Source organism: Chlorocebus sabaeus, chromosome 5 (genome assembly GCF_047675955.1).
Source record: "Chlorocebus sabaeus isolate Y175 chromosome 5, mChlSab1.0.hap1, whole genome shotgun sequence".
NCBI lineage: Eukaryota > Metazoa > Chordata > Mammalia > Primates > Cercopithecidae > Chlorocebus > Chlorocebus sabaeus.
In genome coordinates, this window is record NC_132908.1 from 45,066,223 (window position 1) to 45,088,611 (window position 22,389).

The following is a 22,389-nucleotide window of genomic DNA, read 5'->3' on the forward strand; positions in this document are numbered from 1 at the left end:
CTGGCCACAACCTTCAAGGAACAGCAGAAGTGATTTGCTCCCAGCGTTCTTTGCCACACAGAGTGGCAGGGTTAGATGTTGACTCACCTCTGCCGCTTCCTTGGTGGTTTTGAGTAGCACAGTCCCTTTCTGCACATTAGTGTGCAGGCATGTTACCTGTAGGAGTCTTTTTAAAGGAGGAGCTTTGAACTTGTCCTGCAGTATAGAACTTGGCTGGCATGCTGACCTAGGGCACCCTGCGTTTTTCTGCTTAGTTTAACTGCATTTTTAGTGCCTCCTGAGTGACCCATTGTTTTCTTAGTGAAAAGGGTCATAATTTAGCACTGCCTATACAATATCCTTTCAAGCATTTCAAGGTGGTCATCCAGCCTTCTTCCAGATGTACACTCTTCAGGGTACATGGCTTCATTTCCTCATAGTGCCGACTTCTCAGTCCCCCTCTTTGTTGGCTTGCTTCTTATCAGTAAGAACCCAGCTAAGTTTCATTGGCATTTATCTAACAAGCTATTAATGCCTTATTTATAACAGGTGCACAATTTCATAAGTTGGATCAGTTCTTCATCCATACATTATACCTATTTGTATTCTTAGAATTCTTAGACATTCAAGAAATATTACCTGGTAATGGTAAAATTTTAAAATTTAATCTATTATATTAGATTTTCCTAAATCTTCATTGACTCTTCTTAAGGAAGATATATGATACACTAGTGGTATTTCTTGAATTTAGAAATGAAGTTTTAAGAAAGAGTGAGAGGCTGGCTACAGTGGCTCATGCCTGTAATCTCAGCACTTTGGAAGGTCGAGGCAGGAAGATCACTTGAGGCCAGGAGTTCAAGACAGCCCGGCAACATAGGAAGACCCTGTCTCTACCAAAAAAAAAAAAAAAGAAAAAATTAGCCAGGCATGGTGGCACATGCCTGTAATCCTAGCTATTTGGGGATGCTGAGGTGGGAGGATTGCCTGAGCTGGAGAGGTCTAGGCTGCAGTGAGCCGTGATTGTCCCACTACACTCCAGCCTGGGTGACAGAATGAGACCCTGTTTCAAAAAACAAAAAATGAAGTACAGATGCAGTCTCCCTGTGTTGACCAGACTGGTGTCAAACTTGTGGGCTCAAGTGATCCTCCTGCCTCAGTCTCCCAAAGTGTTAGGATTACAGGCATGAGCCACCTTGCCTGGTCTATGTTTATAATTCTTGTAGGTACAAGTGGAACCTATTGTCCATTGTGATGGGAAAAAAGTAAAATTTGTCTTAAAATATAATTAAGGAACTCTTAGTTTATTAAATTTATCTTTTAAATTTTAAATTTAAATTGATTTCTTAAATTTATTTCTATTAAATTTTCTTGTAACCATGTATAACTAAGTTGTTCTACTTTTATTTTTTTGAGACAGGGTCTCATTCTGTTACCCATGCTGGTGTAGTGTGGTGCCATCTCGGCTCACTGCAACCTCTGCCTGCCAGGTTCAAGTGATCCTCCCACCTCAGCCTCCTGAGTGTCTGGGACTACAGGCATGTGCCACCATGTCCAGCTATTTTTTTTTTTGGTAGAAATGGGGTTTTGCCATGTTGCTCAAGCTGGTTTTGAACTCCTGAGCCCAAGCGATCCACTTGCCTTGGCCTCCCAAAGTGCTGGGATTATAGGCATGAGCCACCAGGACATGTTCTACCTTTTTGAATTTCATTTACTCACTTGTAATAAGGAAATAATACTACCTTCTTCATGGGGTGAAAGGAGGTATAAAATGAAGTATACATATGAAAGCCTTTTGAAACTGCAAAGCATTCTAAACCTATATCCCAATGGGTAGTTTTAAATGTAGATTTTCACAAAAGGGGATTAAAGAGAGTAGTGGGGAGGCCCCATATTATTCTAACATGGGCTGAACTGAACTAGCATTGTTGCCGGAAGGTCTTGGAAGATTAAAGATTCCAAGAAAAATGAAGGGCTTTGAGTAAAAAAAATTTTTTAAAGTGGCTGGGCCTGGTGGCATGTGCCTGTAGTCCCACCTACTCATGATGCTGAGGTGGGAGGATTACTTGAGCCCCGGTGATTGAAGCTGCAGTGAGCTATAATCACATCACTGCACTCCAGCTTGGGTGACAGAGCAAGATTCTGTCTATAGGAAAAAAAAAAAAAAGTAAGTGCTGGGCATATAGGCCAGAATTAAATATTTACATAATATCCTCATCTTGGAAAACTGCTTTTTCCAGTAGTGCTGCTTTTAGATTTTCCTACTACTGCAGTTGATGGTTCTTAAATGTTTGGACCTCTTATATTATTTAGGTCAGTTTCCAAATTATACAAATTATTAACCGTTGTGGTCAGACCTCATTTGAATTAAAACAATATTTTACAAACTCTGAGGGTAGATTTGAGTTAGGAGTTTCAAAACTTCTTTGAACAATATCATAGTTAGGATATAGATTTACGGAGCTACTAGCTAAAGGGAAGGACACCAGTCATTGGGATGTGTAAGTTTGGATCTGTTGCAAAATTAAAATGCTGCCTTTTGAGCATACCTAATAATGCACATACAATGGAAGAGCCAGAATTTTTAGAAAAATGACTGACTTGAGGCTGGGCACAGTGGCTCTTGCCTGTAATCCCAGCACTTTGGAAGGCCGAGGCAGGCGGATCACAAGGTCAGGAGATCAAGACCATCCTGGCTAACACGGTGAAACCCCATCTCCACTAAAAAATACAAAAAAAAAAAAAAAAAAAATTAGCCAGGCGTGGCAGGCGCCTGTAGTCCCAGCTACTCGGGAGGCTGAGACAGGAGAATGGCGTGAACCTGGGACGCAGAGCTTGCAGTGAGCTGAGATCGCACCACTGCACTCCAGCCTGGGCGATAGAGCGAGACTCCGTCTCAAAAAAAAAAAAAAAAAAAAAGACTGACTTGATGTACAACCTTTTGTATATCATAGAAGGAAAATATTAGTTGAATATTTTGTTTGTTTACCTGTTTGTATATATAAAACCCGGGGCCCAATATACAATAGATTCTTTTTCACTATGCTTTTCACCCAAAATGTCTCACCAGGTACTCTGTTTCTAGCCATCTATAATTTCACAGATGTTGTTCTGTAAAAGGGATATATTCTAGGCTGGGTGCGGTAGCTCATGTCTGTAATCCTAGCACTTTGGGAGGCCGAGATGGGAGGATTGCTTGAGGCCAGTAGTTCGAGTTCAGCCTGGTCAACATAATGAGACCCCATCTCTGTTTAAAAAAAAAAAAAAAAAGATTTTTTTAAAAAGGGATCATTTCTAGTCAACTATAAGTGATTTTAAGTAAAAAGCAGTTAAGACATGTATACATCTATACCTTTTGTAGACATAGTATAAATTCAGCTTAATCTCTTCAGTTTGGAACATCTTCCTTTCACAGCAAAAATATTGTATTTACTTTATAGGAAAACCCCTTTTGGCCAGGTTGGTGGCTCATGCCTGTAATCCTAGCACTTTGGGAGGCTGAGGTGGGTGGATCACCTGAGGTCAGGAGTTTAAGACCAGTCTGGCCGACATGGTGAAGCCCCGTCTCTACTAAAAATACAAAAATTAGTTGGGTGTGGTGGTATGTGCCTGTGATCCCAGCTACTTGGGAGGCTGAGGCACGAGAATCCCTTGAACACAGGAGGGAGGGTGCAGTTAGCCGAGATCACGCCATTGCGCTTCAGCCTGGGCGACAGGGCAAGACTTCCTCTAAAACAAACAAACAGAAAAACTGCAGTGACTCACACCTGTACTACCAGCACTTTGGGAGGCCGAGGTGGGTGGATCATGAGGTCAAGAGATCGAGACCATCCTGGCCAACATGGTGAAACCTTATCTCTACAAAAAATACAAAAAATTAGCTGCACGTGGTGGCGTGCGCCTATAGTCCCAGCTACTTGGGAGGCTGAGGCAGGAGAATCACTTGAACCTGGGAGACGGAGGTTGCAGTGAGCCAAGATTACGCTACGGCACTCCAGCCTGGTGACAAAGCGAGACTCTCTAAAAAAAAAAAAAAAACAAAAAAAAAACACCAAAAAAAACCTCTTTAGCATCACCTTTTAGCAATGACGTAGCCCAAATAATTAAATTTGTCTCCTGATCTAGAGGTTTGGATTTGTCTCATCTCTCTTTCTGGTTCCTCCTTGGTTTCTACTTTGTAAACCCTTTAGGCTGGGGATCCAGTTTCTTGTCTGTGGATGTTTTATATACAAACAGGACTGTGAGCTCTTTCAGCCTTGTGCAAACATTGATGAATATCATCTGCAATGAATTATGGTTTAAGTTATTCTCTAATCAGTTTAGATGTGGCTCACTTTCTCAGGCAATCTGAGTGGGCTTTCAGGAAGTGGGAAATAAGATCTACTATTGATTGAAGAAAAGCAACCACAACACGAATAAGTCAAAATAATAGCCAATTGCTAAATAATTTCAAGTTTTTATGTACGTGATTTTTTTTCCCTCACCAATTTATCTCCTCAGTTGTTTGGCTTAAGTTATTAGTTAAATCAGTTTTTATTGTAAATATGATAATGACTGAAAAGGTAAGAAAGGATAGACGTAGTTCAGAATAAGCTGAGTGGCAGAAAGAAGCCAAAGGCTATGTGTAATCCATGGAATGAGTAATTTATAAGGAAGTAATCAAGAATTCACTGTGTATAGAAGTAAGCAAGTTCACTCATATTCACATACTGTATTATATGATTTATTATCTTTGAGATGGGCAGGTGTGGTGTTCTCCTATTACCGCTTTCCCAGGGTGTTGAGAGTTCTAGTCCTTCTATTTTCTTTTCTGGAATTACCAGTTTTCCTATGGCTGAAGGGAGAAAATATTATTTATTTTGGGATCTGGAAGTATCTTCTCAATGTTGATTTTTATATTTTATATAATTGGCTTAGTTTGGATGAGGCTTCCTTTCTGTGAATTAAATTTATATGTGACTTGATCAGAGTTGTATTTGCTGGTGAGGAGCTGAGACTTAAAGCCTTTTCACCTATTGTTAGGAAAAGTGATTACCACTTAGAACTAGGTTGAGACCTTTTGAGATGTGGGTCTTTCTTTAGCTCTCCTCAGTCTATGGCAGAGTGTGGACTGTAATATTTAGCCCTCACACTTAGAAATTCAGTGTTAAGGGCATAATATGTAAGTTCCCAGTTCGTGATAAGGTGGGTATATGGAAGTTTCATAGATTATGTAAGAAAACTGACTCGATGTTAGTAGAACAACTGGTGTTGGAACAGAGATTTCTTAGATTGGTTAATGCTATTTATATTTAAATGTATTTAAATTGATATTTATCCTGGTATAAGATTGCCTTATTCTTAGTTGGCAACGTTAATTTAAGATATGTAATTCTGAACTACTTTCCTCTTACATTTTTATGCCTGATAATCCAGGTGTTTACAAATTCCTACCTAATTTTTTAAAAGAGGTGCGGATTATAGTGAGATGGCCCGCTTTGCCGTATAGCTGAGGGTAGTGGCGGAAGAGGCCACATGCTAGATGCTAGGTTAAATAGAGAAATAATTTATTTACACTTCAGTTTTTTTTTTTTGCTTAATGAATTTATTAGAAAAGCCAACACTTTCGGAAGTGAGTTTCTGTTCTACCATGTTGAATGTTTGTAATACCACTGTTTTGTGTGTTTTTCAGGATTGGCACAGCTGCATTGGCCGTTCAGGTTGTGGGCAGTAACTGGCCCAAGCCCCACTATACTCTGTTGATTACAGGCCTGTGCCGTTTCCAGATTGTACAGGTCTTAAAAGAGAAGCCATATCCCATTGCTGAAGTAGAGCAATTGGACCGACTTGAGGAGTTTCCCAGCACCTGTAAAATGAGGGAGGAGCTAGGAGAACTATCGGAGCAGTTTTACAAATATGCAGTACAAGTAAGTTGCTTTTGGTTTTTCTTAAAACCCATTTGTTTTTGGTTCCTTTGCTTTCCTAAGATACGACGAATCTGTTGGATGGTGAAGTTTTAGGACAGTATACATTTAAATGACTTAGTAACATAATATATTAATTCTGATTTACTCTTGTCTGGGGTTCTGCCTAAATCATTCCAGGACATATTGGCCTACCCTTTCTAAAGTTTTTCCAAATGTTATTTCTACAGTTTTCCTTCTAACTTCTACTGTCTCTAAACTAGATAATTATTAAACCTAAATATTTAAAGCTAAAAAATAAAATACTGCACAGAAGCTATTTGTCACTAAAATATCTAGGCACCATTTATATAAGTTATATTACTTCAGAAGTCAGGATCACATTGTCTAGCAGTAACTATGGCAGATCAAGCCTGTGGTAGGCTGGTTTCAAGTATGGTTAAACCTTCATTAACTAGAATGCTGGGAGGGAAGCACATTTTAGATATGCATTAAATATTTGACTCCTTAATTCTAGTTTTTTTGGTTAACTCTAGATAGAACAGAAAGCTCCTCTTCCCACCCCATTTTGTTTCAAACCTTAATGAAACATATAAAATTATATAGTCTACTTTTCTATTAATATAATCCAGTGACTATAACTAGATCTATGAGGATCAGATGTTTAAAAGTTTCAATTATAAATACTACTGATCATTGAAATATGTGTAGGGCAAGTGTTCATAGCCTGTGGTACTTGTATCTGATATGGCATTTGAAGAGCCTTACTTATAGTGTAATGAACAATAATAGAAAAATAGAAAATTTGAGGGCCGGCTGCAGTGGTACACGCCTGTCATCCCAGCACTTTGCGAGGCTGAAGTAGGCGGATTGCTAGAGCCCGGGAGTTTGAGATCAGCTTGGGCAGCATGGTGAGATCCCGTCTCTACAAAATGTACAAAAATTAGCCGGGTGTGATGGTGCGTGCCTGTAGTCCCAGCTACTGGGGAGGCTGAGGTGGGAGAATTACTTGAACCTAGGAGGTGGAGGTTGCAGTGAGCCAAGATTGCATCACTGCACTCCAGCCTGGGCAACAGAGTGAGACCCTGACTCAAAAAAAAAAAAAAAGAAAAATTGAAAATTTGAATCTGTAATTTCTATGAGAGCTGAAAAAAAGGACTTTGAGGAAAGAAACTTCAGTTTGAAAGCTGGAATAGTGAATATACTGCTTCGGAATAAAGGAGATTGAGAGAAATAGAATTTCTTTTTCTTTTCGGCAGTGATGTTCGCTGGGTCTTTGTGCTTCTGTTAGACATAGCCTCTTTCGCATTGCCTTTACTTCTTTGCACTTTGAATGTAGAAAAACCTTTTAAACTTTTAAAGATTTTACAGTGACATTAAAGGAATTTTTAGAGATAAATAGATCACCACACATCTTACTATCATCATGCATCAAATTTAATTTTTGTTAAATTTCATATTCAATTATATGTTTTGTTTTTTTATCCATGTCTAAGGTTCATATTAAGTACTTTTATTAATTTCATTGAGTTAATGTATACTAATTTTGTAATTTCCCTTTTTAGACATTAAGTTTATTTCCAATTAATTATTCTCTTTCATCACCTTCTGCATCTACTTCTACAGCCCTCTTCAATGGACTTCTCCAATAGCCTCTTGTCTCCTAGTTCTTCGTCTTAAACCTTTTCTCTTCACTGAGCCTTTCTAAAAGAAGTTTGGGGCATCCCTTTCCCTTGAATAAAAGACTTTAATGGCTATAGGATGAACACGAAATTTCTTAGTATAACATTAAGACCGTTTGCAACTTGTCTTGGGCCTGTCTTGCCTCAACTCTAGTTATCACCTCATTGACACCCTAGTTCTAGCTCTACTGAATGTAAAACAGCTTCACATTGAGTTATTTCATGTCTCTATGATTCTGCCTTTGGTTCTCTGCTGGGAGTGCTCTTCCATCTCTGATTTTTTTTTTTTTTTTTTTTTTGAAACGGTGTCTCGCCCTGTCGCCCAGGCTGGAGTGCAGTGGTGCAATTTCGGCTCGCTGCAGCCTCCGCCTTCCGGGTTCAAGTGATTTTCCTGCGTCAGCCTCCTGAGTAGCTGGTATTACAGGAACATGCTACCATGCCCGGCTAATTTTTTGTATCTTTAATAGAGACAAGGTTTACCCATGTTGGCCAGGCTGGTCTCGAACTCCTGACTTCATGATCCAACCACCACCACGCCTGGCCTCCATCTCTGAATTTTAAAATTGAATCTATGCTTTTCCAACGGCTCTAGGCTGTTACCACTCCTCTCTCTGTGCCTTCACAGTCTGTCATACATGTAATTTAACATAATGCTTATCACATTGTATTGAAATGTATCTTATAGGTATTTTTTCTCTACCAAATTTGAATTCGTTTTTCTCCTTTAGCCATCCTGTACTGAGCAGTGTATTGGGTCTGGCAGATAGTTTGTACTCAGTAAATGTTTGGAAAATGAGTTTTAACTGTTTTATTTATTTTCATAGGGTGAATTCCTAGTAGTAAGGGTATTCAAATTTTATTATCTACTTCTTCCACCTGAACAGCATCGTAATTATACTTTAATTCCCTTCATTCTAGGCAGGTAATGGATAGGTTCCAAAATTACAATGTTGTTGGAGGGGTTTGATTATTATTAGCACATGAAATCTTATTCGAATTGACTAAATGAGGATTTGGTACATCATTTATGAATTAGTGTGAACTAAGTTTTGCTGTGTTAACTTCTCTGAAATCTCAGTCACATGACATGAATGTCTTTCTGGCTCATGCTTCATGCCTGAGACTAGTGGGGGTTGTGTCTGCCTATTAGAGTCACTTGGACCCAGGTGGATTGGAGATTCATCTCAAGACATGCTTCCCTTATCTCTGAGGCAGGAAAAGGAAATGGGACGTATCTCTCATTGGCTTGTAATGCTTCTGCCCGGAAGGAACTGTCACTTCTACTATGTTTCATGGGTCAATTTAAAACTCTTAGACACACCTATTAATATATTTGAAGGAAGTTAGAAAGAGCAGTGCACGGAAGAAAAGGGGAGTTTGTCAGTAGCCCTAATGACTATCACAGTTACTGAAAGTGTGTCTTGGGCATAATCTGTCTTAACTCCCAGATACACCCTGACAGTTGTTTTTCTAAAAATCATTCACAGTCAGTGCTCAGATTCTAGTTAGTCCAAATTGATATGGTTTGGCTGTGTCCCCACCCAAATCTCACTTTGAGTTGTAATAATTCCCATGTGTCAGGGGCAGTGCCAGGTGTAGATAATTGAATTATGGGGGCGGTTTCCCCCTTACTGTTCTCTTGGTAGTGAATAAGTCTCACAAGATCTGATGGTTATATAAATGATAGCTCCCTTGCACATGCTGTCTTGCCTGCCGCCATGTAAGACTGGCCTTTGCTTTTCCTTTGCCTTCCTCCATGATTGTGAGGCCTCCTCAGCCAGTGGAACTGTAAGTCCATTAAACCTCTGTCTTTTATAAATTACCCAGTCTCTGGTATGTCTTTATTAGCAGTGTGAGAACAGACTAATACATACATGTTATACTAAATATTAATATTTCAGCTTCTGATTGGCCGTGATAATATCATCAACTATGCTAAATTTCTAATAATACACATATTTCTAATAATATGCATCTAATAGGGGTTATATTGTGATTATGTAAGAGAATATTCTTGTTCTTAAGAACAAGGGTCCTTAATCTGTCACAGGATTAGAGATTTAAAGAATAAGGATTTCGATTCTGCAGCTTATCCTCAAATGTTTATTAATTATGTGTGAGTATGGAGAGAGAGAAAGCAAACGTGGCAAAATGCCACTTTTCAGTTGGTGAATTCAATTCGTGAATCTGGAATAAGGATATACAGGAGTTACTGTATGATTCTTGCAACTTTTTTATACGTTTGAATTTTTTTCAATAGAAAGTTAAAAATAATCATGGCACAAGTTTACAAAGCCTTTGTAAACATTAGTATTAACTACTTTTGAGCCATTATTGCTTTTCATTCTGACTGACGTTTTGAAAGTACTTTTCTTTTCCTCTGAGGCCTGTAAAATACGTGGACTATATTAATCAGTGATCTTTCAAAAACAAAGACTGAGGCCCAAACATTAAACCTAGATGGAAATCTGATTTTTAAAAATTCACAAATAATGCCAGATTTCATTTAAAAGACTTTTTTTCCCCCTTCTAGTTGGTTGAAATGTTGGATATGTCTGTCCCTGCAGTTGCTAAATTGAGACGTCTTTTAGATAGTCTTCCAAGGGAAGCTTTACCAGACATCTTGACATCAATTATCCGAACAAGCAACAAAGAGAAACTCCAGGTACAGTGTTCCCTTCTTGAATGCCAGGTTGCTTTGTCACTTTTTATTGAGATCTAGATAGTGAGTAGTTAAGTTTTGACCTTCAAGAAAAAGATATTGGAGACCCAAAGTAGTTGAAATGCTTTTACATTTAAGCTGACTTTCAAATGTGATTGTTTTATATTTTTGTTTACACAAGCATCTCTTTTATTTGTATAATCAGTACTAATAGTCAATTTACAGAAAAAGTTAAAGCAAAGAATCATTAAAAGGTCAGTATTTGGCTGCGTGCTCACGCCTGTAGTCCCAGCACTTTGGGAGGCTGAGATGGGTGGATCAGTTGAGATCAGGAGTTCAAGACCAGCCTGGCCAACATGGCAAAACCCTATCTCTACTAAAAATACAAAATTAGCTGGGCGTGGTGGTGCATGCCTATAATCCTAGCTACTTGGGAGGCTGAGGCAGGAGAATCGCTTGAACCTGGGAGGCGGAGGCTGCAGTGAGCCAAGATTGTGCCACTGCACTCCAGGCTGGGCAACAGAGATTCTGTCTCAAAAAAAAAAAAAAAAAAAAAAAGGGTGAATATTTAATTTAACTTAAATATGTAGATATTCTTTGATTCACTATTTTTAAATGTGGAGCCATGGCCCTTCCCTTATATGTGGACCTGCTTTCTTAGAATCTTCATGATGTTTTTTATATAAATCACACCTATGATACATTACTTATAATTTTAAATTTATATTTATTTAAAGTGAAATGAATTTTAAAGACACTTGAAAAGTAATCCAAGTGTAGAATCCTACATTTACATGACTTAATCCCCAAACTGTAATACTTTAAGTTTTCTTGCACACTTATTTTTAAAGCAATCTTTTTTACTGAATCATCCTAGAACATTTGTTTGTTTTCAGTGAAACAGCTCTTTCATATGTTATCAGTTTATTTAACACTTAAATCCAACTGTTATAATAGCAAATGCAACTAACACAAACAGGTTGGTTATACGCAGGAATTCAATTAAACCGGTGGGAGTAGAAGAGTTACAGGACTGCCAGAGAGCCCCCTGGCTGTGGGCGGCAGCAGTGTGTTTTACTGCAGGAACGGAGAGCGGCCCGTGCTCCGACAAATCACTAGTGAGAGTTGGTTCAGTGCTTCTGTTGTCTTGTGTATGTAAACATTTAATATTTTGAACTTATAATTTGTTTAGATCTAATATGAAAGCACATGCTGGGCTTTAAGAGAATAATTCCCAGAAAGAGTTGACGTCAACTGTGAATCTGGTTTTTTTAATCTTAAAAACACACAGCTTCATTTTAAAGTGAAAAATCAAGATTCTGTTTTTTCTTTCTTTTTTGAGGATTCTGATACTCATCTCAAACAACCTTGCTGATTAATATAGTTCATTTGGGTTGTCTTAGCCGTAGTGTAGCTGTGAATACTGGTAAGAATTTTTTTTTTTAACTTGGCAATTCAAACCATGGCTCTGACTGCCTGTTTTTGGATTATGTGTTTCTGAGAGAGATCCTATTAATTGACTCGCATTTCCTTAGATTTTAGATGCTGTGAGCCTAGAGGAGCGCTTCAAGATGACTATACCACTGCTTGTCAGACAAATTGAAGGCCTAAAATTGCTTCAAAAAACCAGAAAACCCAAGCAAGATGATGATAAGAGGGTAAATATTTATTTTAATCCATTTAAGATTTGAAAAAAAGAGGAGAATAAAGAGAAGAACAAAAAAGAAAAGTTTATTGTCTCCTACCACTCGCATTACTGATAAAATTTAGATGTTTCCTTCTCATCCTTGTCTTTGCCTGGATTTATTTTTTAAAGCATGTAAGCATTTTTCTCACTTTGTTTTGGTTATCGTCCAAAAGGATAATTTACTGAGCCATTTCCCCTTTTGTTTCCAGTGTTTTGCATATTGTGAACACTAACAAATAATCGTGATGGATGTCTTTGAGTGTAACATTTTTTTACTGCATGTAGTATTAAGGAAGTAATACAAAACTGTTTCTTAAAGGGACTGTATGTTGTGTCCGAAATTTGGCTGTTTTCAACTTACAAGAGTTTCCATTTTTATTTAGTCAAACTCTTGATCTTTTTTTGTTTTCTGAGTTTAAGTCCTCTAACCTCCAGTGGCTTGATAAATATTCACTTTCCTTTCAGTTTAACTTTAGTTGATTTTTTTAAAAGTATTTAATTCTTTAGTCCATATATTATTGTGAAGACAGCAGTTGTATTTTTCCTTCAAATAGCTTTTTATTTGACTCAACACCACTAATTAAATAATCCTTCCCATCCCCATTATCATCCATTACATTTATATGTATGATGGGATCTGTTTGAAGTCTACCTTGATCTGTTGATTTTTCAATTTTTATGTCTGGACAGAGTTTAGATTAGGAAAATATATTTGATATGGACAGGATGTGAAAATGGCAGTTCTTTGAAGGCTGTTGGAGATGCAGAACTCTGACTTAAGTGAGGTGTTGAGAATTATGTTAGCAATTTGATGTTCATCAGTACAGAAGTCTTGTCATCAAAGAGAATACATTGTAGAGAAAGCAGAGCAGAAGGGAAGAACTCCTCCCTGGTGGTACTAGAGAAGGGGCAGTAAAGTAGGCCAAGGAGAGAGAGAGGAACAGTGATCATCATGCTGGGGTTTAGTACTCCAGAGCACCATGCTGTTTAAAACATGCAGAAAACTGGATTATTTCTGGCTTGAGATCAGATTAGGGATTCAATTACTCATTTTGTGTAGAAAGACAAATCCACTGGGAGTTGCAGAAAACTTCAACTTACTCTCAATAAAGGTTGCCATCACTTAAAATGAAAGGTTTTCAAAAGTGCTCCAGAAAATGATCAAACAAGAGATAGTTATTTAAAAAGTAGGAATCAGGATAATATTTGGAGTTAGCCTAAAACTCTGTCCTTTTCATTCCCCTAAGAGTTGAAAAGCACTGTTTTAGCAGTCAGGAAGGAAAAATGCATTAAAAAGTGCTTTTGTCTTAACAATGAAATCACTGATATGCTTTTAGAACTCTCACTTTTAAAAATATATATAATATGTTCAGTTTTTTATTTATAATATTTTATCTGCTGACGACATAAGAATAAAAGCGTATATTTAGTACTTATGTTTTTATAAAATTAAATTTTTATTTACTGCTTTATATTTTAAACATTTTTATATTTGAATGTATTAAATAGATAAATTTTCCAGGTTAAAAAATAAGTTCTGGGCTGAATGTGGTGGCTCACACCTGTAATCCCAGCACTTTGGGGGGCTAAGGAAGGAGAATTGCTTGAGGCCAGGAGTTCAGGACCAGGCTGAGCAACATAGTGAGACCTCTACAAAAAAAAAAATTTAAAAATTAGCCAACATGCTGGTGTGTGTCTGTAGTCCCAGCTACTTAGGAAGCTGAGGTGGAAGGATTGCTTGAGCCAGGGAGGTTGAGGCTGCAGTAAGCAGTGTTGATGCCATTGCACTTCAGCCTGGATGACAAAGCTTAACCCTGTCTCAAAAAATGAAATGTTCTGGGGGCTTTTAAATTAAATGCTAGTATATCATTTTGCTCCAGTAATGGTTGTTTATTCATGAATTTCAAGGAGCACATAAGGTAGTTTTAACATATGATAGAGAGATCATAGCGGAGAACACAAAGGCCATTTGACTTTGCACGGAATATGTTTTTTAGATTGGAAAGAACAATTTTGGCAGGATGGGAACAGATGCCAAAGGCTCACTGAAGTGATTGATGAGGTAGGGGATCTGGTGGTTATAGCCACTTGTCACAGAACCTCACAAGAAGGGAAGTAAATAGTGTGGTAGTTAACTAGAAGGAACTAGAGGTAAGAAAAAATATTTTGAAAGCAGGAAAGCTTTGAAGACAAAATAGAGCCAGTGGTGGAAAGGTTGAAGATGCTAGGAAGAAATTTTGTAATGTGAGAAATAAAATGGAATTTTTTTCAGTCACCAAATGGTAAGAAGTAATGTATTTCAAGAAAATAGTGGCTGCAATAGTAGCTGAAAGAAAGATAGTTCCTAGATGGTTTAATCATTTCTGGTATCCAGTTCCTTGAAATTTGTGTTCTCATGCACGTATTATTGTAAGCATATACCAAAGAATCATGTCTACCTTATGCTGGTCTGCTTTTGCAATTCTACTGCCTCTCTGTATACAACTGCCTGAAGTTCAGATTATCATTCTGAGCTTCACTTCCTAAAGCTATAGACTATAGTCATAAAAATGTTTATTCAGCACCAGTCATAATCTTATGTGTACCTGGGTACTGTTTCCAATTTATTTTGACATACGGTTTTACTCTTCTGCTTTCTACATTAGGTTATAGCAATACGCCCTATTAGGAGAATTACACATATCTCAGGTACTTTAGAAGATGAAGATGAAGATGAAGATAATGATGACATTGTCATGCTAGAGAAAAAAATACAAACATCTAGTATGCCAGAGCAGGCCCATAAAGTCTGTGTCAAAGAGATAAAGAGGTAAATTATAAAAGGCATTTGTTCATTATTGTTTTCATTCTCAGTACTCCTGATTAACATTCTTAGTACTCCTGATTAACACCACTTTCTTTTTTTTTTTTTTTTTTAAGTTCCACCAGCTTTTTATTGTCTGAATAGCAGAACACACAAAACCAGGCAGAGAAGTCCCCAAGGAGATGATGATCATATTTTACTGTTTTTTGGCCCTTTGGTCCTTCATCTTTCAAGCACTTATTGTATTTTCCTTTAGCGATTTAAACATTTATTTTGATCACAAATGTAATTCAAGTGTGAATAAATAAATGTATTATCTTTTAGCACCCCTCCCCCCTTGTTCCTTTAAATAGAAAAAAGTGCTAAATGTCTCTTTATAGCCTATTGGCCATAGCTGTCCCACCTATGGTTTTAAAAACAGACGGTACAACTTGATCTTCTGAAATCCTTCTCGAACTACAACTCGTTCTGTTAAAGAAATCCTAGGAAAGAAGTCCTACTGATATTGTCGATAGTCTCCAAAAGGTGAGGAAGGTAACTGAGTTGAAGACAACTGGGAGGGGTCTTCTGCAAATTGAGGACCATTGGGAAACTGTGCAGAGGCAAATCTTGTCAACAAGATACCAGCTCCTTCAATTAAAGCTAGGAGAATGCCACCCATTGCAGCTGACCCAACCATGGCCACTGGTCCATTTCTTGCTGCCAGTATGGCTCCCGTTAAGGCACCACTTGTGATGGAGTTCCAGGGATCTTCCTTTCCTCTGACTTGAACCATGCTACAGTCAATCATGGAAAACAGGCCTCCCCAAACTGCAAAGCTACCTCCTAACTGTGGAGCCCTGGTTTTAATAGCTGTCAAACTCCCTCGTAGTCTGTGGTTTACTCCCACTGGAGAATTGCGAAAACCTTTGATTGCTTGAAAGATACCACCACCAATGGTACCCATCGTAAAGGCCCCACCACAGTCATCCACAATTCGCCATGGGCAAGGCTCTCGCGCGTACTCCTCCATGTTGACTCCAACGCCGCCTAACACCACTTTCACTACTCTTTTCTCAAATACTGAGGATGCATGGTGCAGGTCTTCCACCTGCAGTGTGCTGTCAAGCATTATAACTCTTGCAGCTGCCTTTTTGTTGTCTGAAAGAACAGACCATGCTTCTTTGTTTATACGTAATGTTTGTTCAGTTAGCATCGTATTCTTCACATGTGACTTTTCTTCTCTAGATTATAAACTCTCAAGGGCAAGGACTGTCCATTTCTCTTCGTACAAGACAAAGTACAGGGAAACCTTGATAACAGAATAGGATATGTGGGTTGATTACATTTTCTGGATATCCCCAGTGTTAAACTGAAAGCCATTTTTCCTTTACATACTTTTAACTTTATAACTCTTATTCCATTTTCTTTTATTAGTGAATTGTAATGAGCCTGCTTGAATGCTTAGTGACTTCATATTTGACTTGCTGAGGCTCACAGTTAAGAACATTGGTAATTGCAGTTGATGGGTATTTTATATTGCCTCTGACATTAGTTAATATATATAGAACATTTATTATGTGCAGAACACTTTGCTCAGCACTGCATATATTATGAAAGTAGCATTTGTTATTAAGTATATGATATTAGCTTGCTTTTATGAGCAGACCTCACTCATCTCTGATACAAAAGAATAAAATTATTGTATTACGCATAGTTAGGCACTTACATCTTACTGTGTTAAGTAAACCGATGGATATGTATCACTTGACTATCCCTGTGAGCTTAAAAGGGACACACACTAGTGAGGCCATATTTCCAGGATAAAATTAGATATACTGTTTTCTCCTGCAGTTTGCAGGTATCTGCCTTATTTTGTTTTGTAAGTACATTAAGTACTTAGAAAATATGAGAATACATTGTAGAGAAAGCAGAGCAGAAGGGAAGAACCCCTCCCTGGTGGGACTACAGAAGGGGCAGTAAAGTAGGCTGGGGAGAGAGAGAGGAGTGGTGATCATTACATTACAAAACAAAATAAACGTTTTATTGTCTGGATACTTTCAAACTTTTTCAGATTTGTTTAACTAAACATGCATGATATATCTAACCAAGAAAGAGAGCTGTTTGATTTTTCTGTTACAGAATTTTTCTGTGTTCTTGAACAAGTTTGCTGTGTATTCTTTCTCCACAGACTCAAAAAAATGCCTCAGTCAATGCCAGAATATGCTCTGACTAGGAATTATTTGGAACTTATGGTAGAACTTCCTTGGAACAAAAGCACAACTGGTAAGCCAAAAAATTACACCTTTTTTTGCAGTCTAATTGTCACTCAGAAAGCTCATGCAGTTTTTCATTTCAGATTTACTCCACTGATTGTCTTACTGTTATTTTTGTTTTCAATTTTTTTGAAACTATTTTATTGAAGTGTGATTGGCATACAAAAAGGTGTATATATTTAGTGAATACATCTCAGTGAGTTTCGGAATAAGTATACACCCATGAAACCATCACAATCCTTATAGCCATAAACATATCCATCACCTCCAAAGTTTCCTCCTATGTCTTTTGTGATTATTATTATCATCATTATTATTGGCTTTTTTGTTTTGGTGCTGGTGGTAAGAACGTTGAACATAAGGTCTAATGTTAAATTAACAATATTGTTAGTGATAGGCACTTTTCTTTGTAGTAGATCTCTAGAACTTATTTATCTTGCATAACTGAAACTTTGTTCCCTTTAACCATCACCTCCCATTTTCTTCTCCTCTCATCCCCTGGCAACTACGAGTTTACTCTCCATTTCTATGAGTTTGACTATTTTAGATTCCACATGCATTAAATAGGTGAAATCATACAGTACTTGTCTTTCTGTGTCTGGCTTATTTCACTTAGCATGATGCCTTCTAGTTCCATCCATGTTGTCACAGATGGCAAGATTTCCTTCTGTTTTAAGGTGCATAATGTTCCATTGTATGTCTATACCACATTTTCTTTATTCACTTATGTATCAGTAGACATTTCAGTTGTTTCCGTATCTTGGCTATTGTAAGTAATACTGCAGTGAATACGGAAGTGCAGCTATCTCCTTGAGATCCTGATTTCAGTTCCTTTGGCTATTTACCCAGAGGTGGGATTGCTGGATCATATGGAAGTTGTTTTATTAACTTTTTTAGTAACTTCCATACTGTGTCCATAATGGCTATACCAATTTACATTCCGAACAACAGCGTACAATGGTGCCCTTTTCTCCATATCCTCACCTTCACTGGTTATGGTTGGTTTGTTTTTTTTAATAATGGCCATCCTAACAGGCATAAAGTGCTTTCTCATTGTGGTTTTGATTTGCATTTCCCTGATTATTAGTCATGATAAGCACTTATTTGATTTTTTGGTGTTAAGTTTTATGAGTTCTTTTTATATTTTGGATATTAACCCCTTATCAGATATATGGTTTGCACATATTTTCTCCCGTTACATAGGTTGCCTTCTCATTTTGCTGAACTTTTTTTTCTGTACAGAAGCTTTTTAGTTTGATATAATTTCACTTGTTCGTTTTGCTTTTGTTGACTTGACTTTGGTGTCATATCAAAAATACCATGCCCAGACCAATGTCAAGGAGCTTTTAAAATATATTTTCTTCTAGGACTTTTACAGTTTCAGGCCTTACATTTAAGTCTTTAGTCCATTTTGAATTAATGTTTGTACACAGTGTAATATAAGGGTTCAAGTGCGTTCTTCTGCATGTGGGTATCTGTTTTCCCAACAACATTTTTTTGAAGAGACTGGCCTTTCCCTGTTGTATATTCTTGGTGCCCTTGTTGAAAATTAGTTGACCTTCTAGCTAACCTTATAGGGTTTATTTCTGGGCTCTCCATTCTAGTCCATTGGTCCGTGTGTCTGTTTTTGTGCCAGAATCATGGTCTCTGATTACTGTAGCTTCGTAATATAATTTGAAGTCAGAAAGTCTGGTGTCTCCACGTTTGTTCTTCCTCCAGACTGGTTTGGCTATTCAGGGTCTTTTGTAATTTCTTATTAATTTTAGGATTTTTAAAAATCTATTTTTGTGAAAAATGTCATTGGAATTTTAATAGGGATTACATTGAACTAGTAGATTGCTTTGAGTGGTATAGATATTTTAACAGCATTTTTCTAGTCTGTGAACATGTAATATCTTTCCATTTGTTTGTGTCTAACTTCTTTCATCAGTGTTTTATGATGTTTAGCATACAGACCTTTCACCTCCTTGGTTAAGTTTGTAGTTAAGTATTTCATTCTTTCTGAAACTATTGTAAATGAGATTGTTTCCTTAATTTCTATTTATTTATTAATTTTTTTGACATGGAGTTTCACTCTTGTCGCCCAGGATGGAGTGCGGTGGCGTGATCTTGGCTCACTGCAACCTCCGCCTCCCAAGTTCAAGTGATTCTCCTGCTTCAGCCTCTCAAGTAGCCTTAATTATAGGTGCCCACCTTGATACCTGGCTAATTTTTTGTATTTTTAGCAGAGACGGGGTTTCACCGTTTTGGACAGGCTAGTCTTGAACTCCTGACCTCAAGTGATCCACCTGTCTCGGCCTCCCAAAGTGCTGGGATTACAAATGTGACCCACTGCGCCTGGCCCTTGATTTCTCTTTAGAGAAAGGTTTTTTTTCTTTTTTGAGCTTTACTGAAGTGTAATTGACATAGAGTAAACTTCACAAATGTAATATGTACATTTTGATGAGTTTTGACTTATGTATACATCTGTAATGTTATCACCATAATTAAGATAATGAGTACAACCATCACCTCCAGAAGTTTCTTCATGCTCTTTAATAATCCCTTCCTTCTTCCCTGCCCCTTTCCTCCTTGCCTCCTAATCCCCAAGCAACCACTAAAGATTAATCTGTATTTTCTAAAATTTCATATAAATGGAATCATAGAGTATGAGCCCTTTTTTCTGGCTTCTTCAATTCAGCATGATTATTTTGAGGTTCATCCATGTTGCTGTATATAACAGTAATTTGTTTCTTTTTATTGCTGGAGTTGTATTCTGTTGTATGGATATACCATCATTTGTTTATCACTTCATCTGTTGATAGACATTTGGGTTGTTTTCAGTTTTTTTGGCTATTAAAAATAAAGCTGGCTGGTCACAGTGACTCACACCTGTAATCCTAGCACTTTGAGAGACCAAAATGGACAGATCATTTGAACCCAGGAGTTTGAGACCAGCATGGGTAACATAGGAAGACCTTGACTCTGTTTTAAAAAGTAAAATAAAAATATTTAATAAAAATATCAAAAAATAAAGCTATGGTGAGCTGTGGTAGTAAATTTATTTTTTAATTTATTTAAAGTTTGCATAAATACTGCCTTTTAGTTGAAAGGAAACATTTCTTGGTACTCTGAGATGCCATATGTGTCAGCACTAGAGATGTATAGCAGCCATGTATCCATCATGAAAATAATTCCATTGTTTAGCATTTCAACGAAGAACTGAAGATGAGTAAATTATGGTACAAAAGGAGTTATGTTAAGCTCCTAAACCTTTGCTACATAGGATTATGTCTAGATAATTGTGAGTGTGGTTATAAAACCATGAAAATGCCATTCATATATATATTTTTGAGACGGAGTCTCACTCTGTCGCCCAATCTGGAGTGCAGTGGTGTGATCTTGACTCACTGCAACCTCCGCCTCCTGGGTTCAAGCAATTCTCCTGCCTCAGCCTCCCAAGTAGCTGGGATTATAGATGCTTGCAGCCACACCCGGCTCATTTTTGTATTTTTAGTAGAGACAAGGTTTCACCATGTTGGCCAGGCTGGTCTAGAACTCCTGGCCTCAAGTGATCTGCCCTCAAGTGATCTGCCTGCCTTGTCCTCCAAAAGTGCTGGGATTACAGACCTGAGCCACTGAGCCACTGTGTCCAGCCTAAATATCGTCATTTGTTTGTTTGTTTTTTGAGATGGTGTCTTGCCCTGTCACCCAGGCTGGAATGCAGTGGTGCGATCTCGGCTCACTGCAACCTCTGCTTCCTGGGTTCAAGCGATTCTCCTGCATATCAGGGATTACAGGCGCATGCCACCATGCCCAGCTAATTTTTGTATTTTTAGTAGAGATGGGGTTTCACCACGTTGGCCAGGCTGGTCTTGAACTCCTGACCTCAAGTGATCCTCCCACCTCGGCCTCCCAAAGTGCTGGGATTACAAGTGTGAGCCACCAAGCCCAGCCCCCCATTCGTAATTTCTGAAAGAGAAGTTTACCTACCAAGTGGAGATTTCAGATAGTAACTGAAAGCAGAAAGGAAAGCAGAGAGGAAAGAGCTGTAGGAAATATCTTTGCAGATTTTCCCATTTCCCATGAAATGGAGTCAGTAGATACCACTTCAATCTTCCAATTATAAATAGGGAAATTTATATTGAAATTTGAAAATTTTTTTCATGTAACCACATGTTATTCAAAGCAGGAAGCCTGCTTTCTGAATCGTTAAAGAGAATAACTAGAAAAATATGTCCTGTATGGAAAAGATAGAAAATAATGTATACAGCATGGAAATCACCTTTACTTAAAAGATTGAAAGAACTTTTAAAATTATGGTTACTTGGCATATTTCTTGGAAGAAATTTCTTCACAGTGTTGTGTCTTTTCTAAATTATCTTGACTTTTATTCTTACCTTACTGAATGTGTTAATCATGAATGGATAATGCATTATAACAAGTACCTTTTTAGGTACAAGATGATATTTTGATGGAAACTTACTCTTCTTGGACATGATGATATTGATGACCTAACATTGAACCATCTTTGCATAACTAAAATAAATCCCACTGGGATTTAGTAGATTATTCTTTATAGATTTGATTTACTAGCATTTTAATATTTACAGCTATATAAAAAGGGATGTCTGAGGTTTTCTTTTATGTTTACTGTGGTAGGTTTTAGTGTCAGGGCTAGCATTGTGAAACAATTGAGAAACTTTCTATCTTTCACTTCTTCATATATTCATTGGTTGGGTTCTGGCGCCAGGAAAGGGGGAAGAAATTTTAGTTTTTCTCCTCTTGCATCACTCACCTAGGACTCTGACTAAAATCAATAGTACTATAATTAAATTATATAGTTTACTGCTTAGCTAGGTTTTTGGGGGAACTAGCTTGGGAACCAAATTACCATCTCAGGCCATTTTTTTCCTTTATGAAAAATCCGTAGCAAATTCTAGATAAGTAAAAGAGTGTGTACTAATTAATTAAAAGATTTGTGTGTATTTCTCTCTCCCATCTTCTTCTTTCACTGCCAGCATGATCATGTGGCTGTGTATTATCCTCTGGCAGCCACCCATCTAGTGAATTTATTTTGGCTTCTGTTACCTGGTGTTTAATCTGAGTATTTTAAGTGCTGAAACATATTAGTAAACCTGTTGAAAGCCTGACTCTAGAAACAAAGCCTAACTCACACACTTCTGGTGAGACTTTGATACAACTTTCTGTGTGGCAGTTAGGCAATTCTTTACATCATCTCTTTTTTTTTTGACCCAGCACTTCTGTTCATAGAAGATAATCTGAAAGAAATCATTGCAGATATATGGGATGATTTAGTTACAGTGATGCACAGTTGAAGCATCTTTTATAAATGTAAAGATGTATAAACAACTTGAATGCTCAGCAGTAGGGAAGTAGTTAAATGAATATAGATAATTAAGTAATGGAGTATTAAGTAGC

The 22,389-nt window shown here is 37.5% G+C and overlaps 2 protein-coding genes across 4 annotated transcripts in view; one reads left to right on the forward strand and one right to left on the reverse strand.

Moving 5' to 3' along the window:
- Positions 1-22,389, forward strand: part of LONP2 (lon peptidase 2, peroxisomal) — a 117,012-nt gene that overhangs the window by 3,565 nt on the left and 91,058 nt on the right. For 2 of the 3 annotated variants that reach the window (XM_073015353.1, XM_007992441.3), the window contains exons 2-6: positions 5,648-5,882; positions 10,095-10,226; positions 11,759-11,881; positions 14,556-14,719; positions 16,884-16,978. In XM_073015353.1, coding sequence (XP_072871454.1) covers positions 5,648-5,882; positions 10,095-10,226; positions 11,759-11,881; positions 14,556-14,719; positions 16,884-16,978 — 749 coding nt within the window. The remainder of the gene's footprint in view (positions 1-5,647; positions 5,883-10,094; positions 10,227-11,758; positions 11,882-14,555; positions 14,720-16,883; positions 16,979-22,389) is intronic. The other variant, XM_007992448.3, reaches the window with a different exon arrangement.
- Positions 14,805-15,923, reverse strand: LOC103232421 (mitochondrial import inner membrane translocase subunit Tim17-A). The gene has a single exon (XM_038008521.2). It carries the CDS (start codon positions 15,906-15,908, stop codon positions 15,210-15,212), a length of 699 nt encoding a protein of 232 aa, XP_037864449.2. The 5' UTR covers positions 15,909-15,923; the 3' UTR covers positions 14,805-15,209.